The sequence below is a fragment of the Mus caroli genome, chromosome 11 (assembly GCF_900094665.2).
Source record: "Mus caroli chromosome 11, CAROLI_EIJ_v1.1, whole genome shotgun sequence".
NCBI lineage: Eukaryota > Metazoa > Chordata > Mammalia > Rodentia > Muridae > Mus > Mus caroli.
This window is the reverse complement of record NC_034580.1, coordinates 6,258,256-6,264,959: the sequence shown is the minus strand read 5'-3', so window position 1 is coordinate 6,264,959 and position 6,704 is coordinate 6,258,256. Positions and strand designations below refer to the sequence as shown.

Sequence of the window (6,704 nt, the reverse complement as noted above, 5' to 3'; positions counted from 1 at the left end):
TATTTGAAAAAAAAAAGGAAAAGAAGAGAAGAGAAGAGAAGAGAAGAGAAGAGAAGAGAAGAGAAGAGAAGAGAAGAGAAGAGAAGAGAAGAGAAGAGAAAAGGAAAGAAAAGAAAAGAAAAGAAAAGAAAAGAGAGAGAAAAGAAAAGCCCTAATGCAGTGACCCTCTAAGTCCCTGGGTTTCTAATGCAGTGATCATCTAAGTCCCTGTGTTTCTGTCGTTGCAGTAATCAGTGCCTGACTCCGTGGGCAGGAAGGGGGAGTCCAGCATTCTGGGTAGTCACAAATTCTATTGTGCTTCTAATTACCTACTTAATTCTTTGAATACCAATGTGCAATTAACATTACAAATAATCAAGGTTAAAAATATAATTAATGCAAGTGTGATTTAGTTATAATTAAACTAATTACACAGATATGTAGCATAATAAGAGACTTACAGACCATTATGTGAATGCAAATTTATTCTTCCTTTCCAGAGCAGTTATTTGAATTTCATTTTCCAATTATTTTACAAATGATAGAATGGAATAATAAAGAAAAGAGTCAGTGTTCCAGTGATAAAAAAAAAGTAAACCTTATTTTTTATTTCCTTTTAAATCCTGAGTCTTTTGTCCATATAGTCTTGTAAATAGGCAAATTAGAGAGAATAAATAATCAGATGCCACCACAACCAACAAAAATGCTTTACATTTTAATTCTGAGGCCACAGGGAGAAATGAACATCTTAATCCTCAAGAGATTTCCAGTTCCTTATAGGTAGGTTGCATTTTAGAATGGTAAGTGATATGCAAAACTAGGTTGGCATACATGAGTCTGAATAAATCATTTTGTGCTTTCAGATAGATTTTACTATAAATGTTTTTTCAGATATTGACAATGACAAACAGAAGCAAAAATGCATACTCTGCCCTTGGACAGAAACCTTACAGTTTATAAATTTCTTAATTAAATTTCAATTGTTGTAAACTACAAACAATATATAGTTTTTTTAAGCAATAATATTCAATACACTGAAATATTGCCACTAAATGAAAAATAAAATGTGTTTAAGATTATTTTGATGCAAAATATATCATTTATGAAAGAGAAAAATACACTGTTACTCAAAATCTTAGTTCTTTGCATTGCAATATACATGCGATATGAATTCGATTAAAATTTCTACTGAGGAACTATGGACACAGTGCTCTTTCTTCTTCTAAATCTAAAATATGTACTTAGCAAATTATTTTTGTATTCATTGCAGCATATTATTTTATAATAAATAATCACACGCAAAAATAAGAAGCCCTTGGGTATGAAATGGATTCTAGAAGCAGTGCTTATGACCACATACATGTGAGCCATCCATATTTGAACCCCATTAAAATAGCCATACATCTGATCACTATGGAAGTGAAAAGACCCAAAGCCCTTTAAGGCTGTGACATGGCAGGAGAGCTAATTCAAATTCAAATTTGTGATCCCTGGGTTTTGTGTTAGTACACAGCAACATTCCTTATCACAAGAGGCTGAGAGTACTTCATGATTAATAGCAAACTGCTCATTTTTTCCCCCACTAGATTAGCACACATAGGACCAGCACCAAGCTCTAAGAGGTTGGAAATAGGCCAGTCTCCATTTAATCATGTGGGAGGGTGGGATGGAGGAAAAGAATGAAAGAATGAAAAAACAAAGAAAAGGAAGGAAGGAAAGAAGGAAGGAAGGGCAGAAGGAAGGAAGGAAGGAAGAGAGAGAGAGAGCAAGAGAGAGAGAGAGAGACAGACAGACAGACAGACAGACAGAAAGAAAGAAAGAAAGAAAGAAAGAAAGAAAGAAAGAAAGAAAGAAAGAGAGAAAAAGAAAGAAAGGCAAAGAAAGAGAGAGAAAGAGAAAGAAAGCGTATGAGAGAGAAAGAGAAGGACGGGAAGGAGGAAAGGAGGGAGGGAGAAAGAGAGAAAAAGAGATGGGGGGGAGGGAGGTAAAGAAAGCCCCTTAAAATCACCAGAAACTGAATACTAGAACTGTCATGCACTAAATAACAAACCCATGCCTGTTGTCCTGATGTTCCAATGGGTTTTACAAGCTCACATATCTCTCAGTGCCAAGTCTAGTGCATACCTCCTAAGACAGAGATCTCTCTGTCCTATTATTTATTTGCAAATTTAAACGTTTTTGTCTAAAATCATTCTATGTGCCATTTCTTCAGACTGCATTTTTCTAAAGATTCTCATTTACATATAAAAGAACCAACTATGACTGACCCAAAAGAAAGTTAATGAAATGATTCCTACTAATAGTCTGCTATACTGCTATTCTGCCTTGTCTAGTTATCATCAGAGAACCTTTCTCTGGCACCATAAAGAGCAGAGGCAGTGACCCACAGCCAGAAAGAGTCTAAATTGGAGAACTCCATCAGGTTTCTCCTCTCAGAGTTTGGAGAATCCTGTGAAACACGGGGAGGAAAGATTGTAAGAGTCAGAGGAGATGGAAGACACTGGAAGAATATGGCCCACTGAGTCAATTAAACAGGGTTCACAGAGACTAAAGCATCAAGCATGGGGCCTTAAGGGTCTACACCAGGTCCTCTGTGTGTATGTTATGGCTGCTAGCTTGGTGGTTGTGAGACTTCTAAGAGTGGGGGTAGGTATGTCTCTGGCTCTTTTTGCCTGATCTTCAGATTCTTTTCTTCTAGTTGATTTGTCCAGTCTCAACAACAGGACTTTAGCCTTGCTTTAGAGTATCTTGTTTTGTCATGTTTGGTTGTTGTCTCTTGGAGGCCTGCTCTTTTCTGAAAGGAAATGGAGGAGTAAACCTGAGAAAAGAAGTGGTTGAGGAGAACTATAAGGAGTGTAGGGAGGGGAAACTGTGGACAGGATGTATCATATGAGAGAGAACTCTATTTTCAATTAAACTATTAGATGATATTCTAGTATAAATCTGCCTTGTGCTAATTAGGTTCCTAGACTCAGTTAAAGAATTTGCTAAGAAGAGATACACTGAGAAGTGCCTTGCTACAATGCAGTTGAGGCCAAGTACCCAGCCAGACAAAGGTGCAGTATGAAAAGAGAGGTGCTGATGACTAAACATCAAAGGTATTTTGTTGAGAAAAAAAATTTGAGACACTATCCAGATGGAAATTAAATCAAATTATACTTCTGCTATACAAAAGGTTCTAATATAAACTCCTTATAAATTAAGTACATTAAAATAATGAATCTTTGGAAAGACTTTATGACTTCAAAAAAAGAAACTAATCAGGGATCAAAAAGTCACAAATAAAATAGGGGGACAAAATCTGACTCCATTATAGCTGCAAATTTCTATATGCATACAATTATAAATATGAGGAACTGAAAAAGAATACTGAAAACAAAATCTAGACAGCGTTCATTACAGGAATAAATACTAAGAATTTCCATTTCAGTTGGGAAGCAATAGTGCACACCTTTAATCCCAGCACTTGGGAGGCAGAGGCAGGCAGATCTCGGAGTTCAATGCCAGCCTACACAGAGAAACTCTGTCTCAAAAGAAAAAAAATCAATAACAACAACAAAGAATTTCTATTTCAATGAATAGCCAAAATTAATAACATCATTTACAATAGAACAAATATCTGTTAGGCAAACAGTGAATGAAGTACAAATAATAATAAGATCCCATGTCAATCAACATATAGCATTAATTGGGCCAAAAATCTGTGGCTAGTGAAGATAGGCATAAAGAGGAACCTAGTATGGTTGTTCTGCTAAATGGACATGGTTCATCTTGCTCCACAGACAGGCATGAGTGAGTATGAACACATAGATAACAGGCAAAACTAAATGCAAATACACAGCTATGTAAGCATGCTTAAATTAAAATGGCAAGCATGGTGCACATATTGACAGATTTTAAGATTAAGAAAAATGTCTTGTCGTCATGGCTGCAAGGGTTGAGCTCTGATACTGAGAGACTTTGTCACTCCTATGGGGAAAGGGCAAGCAGACAATGAGTATTGAGGAAAACAGACAAATGACAAATTCGGGTTCATACCCTTGAGGAGTCCTGATGACGGTGTATCCTGAACTTGGTGGAGTTTCGCCGTTCAGAATTTTGAATGTTGTGCTCTTCCCAGCACCATTAACCCCAAGGAGCCCAAAGCACTGAGAATGAAAAGTAATGTTAGATGCAAAGTGTGAGGTACAATCAAATGCTATATTGGAAATGGCATTTGCTTTGATAGTATGTCTATGTTTCTGATGTGTGATGCTGGTGTGCTGAGGAGCCACTCTGTTGTGTGAAAGGTATTTTATACTTTGAATGCTATTATGGCACTTGCACACAAGAAATCAGTATTAATTTAACAAAAGATAAATTTGGGTACATAAAACTTAACTGAATAAATACTAAGTAGTAATAATACTAATTATGTAAGAGTAGATAGATAGACATATGTAGATTGCAAGTGAGAGATGTGTCTGTAAACAGATAGATACCTATATGCACACAGAAAAATTGGTGGAACCAAAATTAAATAAATTATAGACAGAAAAATTGACACATAGATTATAATTAATAGATGATAATATATGTGTAGATGATGGATAGATCACTATGTAGATAAGGTAAATGGATGATAGATCTTCCTGGAAGCAACATGCCTTCATTTTTCCATTGAAGAGGTTGTAAATCCACTTCTGACACAGAGCCTAAGAAAATCCTTGTATTAACTAAGGAAACAACCTTCCAGTTTTATACTTTGACACTTGCCTGATTTCTTTCTTCAATCTTATCTTAAAATCTATGTGAAAATGGCTTTCTCACCCCATGCTCTAGATCTGGTATCTGTTTTGTATCTTTGGATATGATGTTTGAGCACCCTTCTTGGACCACAGATTTTCTCAGATGCATTTTCTGATGTCTGAGTGCTAATATCTACTGTCACCAGCTGGTTTGCTCGATATTACAATGGCTGAGTCTGCAGTTTGCCTTCATGCAATCTATCACTTGCCTCCATTCTGTGCCTCTAGACACTGCCAATACCATGAGTCACCATGTGCCTCAGTCACTGTGTTTCTTCCAAAGTCACTAAAGCTTTTGCCCAGCCAATATAGGGGTCTGTCTCGTTCAGACCTGCTACCTGTCAGATGGTGTCGCTGTTATCAGGCCTATTACTCAGAGCCTTAGGATGCCCTACCTGCCTTTGCAGACTACCTCTCTGCTTCAGAACCCAGGCTAATCCTGCTTCTGTGGCAACAATCTTCCACATCCCTGCTATTCCACCTGCCTTACTGCACTGCTATAAATCACTCCAGCACCTTCTCACCCTGTCTAGACATGGAAAGTTGTACCTCCTTATGATTTTCGAGTTCCCAAGCAGTTCATTGATTCTTAGAGGGAATGAGACATAAATCTCAGTTATCTTTATTTTCTTCACAGGTTCTACCAAGGTACTTCCCATCTAGGCAAACAAATGTACTGTTCATAAAATTCTAAAAACAAGAGAGCATCCTACAGATTGGATTTTGAAAGTTCTGAGAGACCTGTATGCTAAAGTTGTGGTCAGTGGATTTGGAATTACATAGGAGGTGTGTGTAGTTGACCATTTTTGCTCAATAATACTAAGCTATTGCAGGATATTGGAACTTGGTCCCTCCCTTTTCTGCCTTGTTAGCATTTGGCCATGACTTGGGCAGCCTCTCCAGCATGCCTTCTTATTGCAGTAGGACATCAGAGGCCAGAGACAATAGAAACACAACTGTAATCTGAGCTGATTCTTCAGTTGATTTTAACACATGACAAATAACCCAAATGGAACCTCAAGTATAAGAAGCATCATGCCTACTTCCAAGGTTCTGTTTCTTTCTTTTGCTATTATTTATTTGTTTATTTATTTTCCTTAAAACAGCCCTGGATAAATAGTGAGAAAATTAATGTTAATTTAAATGTATTTAATTTTAATTCAAGATTTAATAAGGTAAGATTACAGAGCTAGCTACAAAAAAATGAATAGAAACAAAAACTAGTAAACAAACCTTAATATTTTGTCCAGTTGTTCTAGAAATCACAGCTTCAACTTAGGTCATTCCTAGATTGCTTTAGATGGATCTTTAGGCCTCGATTTACCCCAGGGGGGTATTCATGTCTGGATTATCTGCTTAGCCAGAGGGCATGGCTGGTGGCAGACAATGAGAGATCCAGGTACCCACTGGGTTTCTAAAGAGCCTGGCCCACTCAATGCTACGTGTGCCTTTATTTCTAACAGTTAATTAAAGGGAATCATTTGCAGGATTGATTTACCTTTATGTATTGGTCTAAATAAGAGTCAGCTTATATGCCTTCTGTCAGTTTTGATTAAAGGTTTCTCCAGAACTGCTGTGGCATGTACATTTTTTTAACCCTGCAGAATAACATTCTTCTAGAGTAACAGTTCTCAGTCTTTGGGTTGTGACCCTTCTGAGGGTCACACATCAAACATCCTCTATACCAGATATTTACGTTATGATTTGCAACAGCAGAAAAATTACAGTTATGAAGTAATAATGAAATAATTTTATGATTTGGGGTCACCATAACATAAAGAACTGTAAAAAAAGGGGGGGTCACACATTAGGGAAGTTGAGAGCTACTCTTCTAGATGGACTTATGGCAAATTGTAGGCCAAGAGAATGGAAAAAGTGGGCTGCATCATTAACTAAATTTTTAAAAAAATATTTTACCCAATAAAAGTCATTCTAAAA

At 36.8% G+C, this 6,704-nt stretch overlaps 1 protein-coding gene across 1 annotated transcript in view; it reads right to left on the bottom strand.

Annotated features, from left to right (window-relative positions):
- The window catches only part of Abca13 (ATP binding cassette subfamily A member 13), a 471,059-nt gene that overhangs the window by 91,280 nt on the left and 373,075 nt on the right, over nucleotides 1–6,704 (bottom strand). Inside the window, exon 55 of the mRNA XM_021177120.1 lies at nucleotides 4,018–4,127. Within this exon, the coding sequence (XP_021032779.1) occupies nucleotides 4,018–4,127 (110 nt within the window). The remainder of the gene's footprint in view (nucleotides 1–4,017; nucleotides 4,128–6,704) is intronic.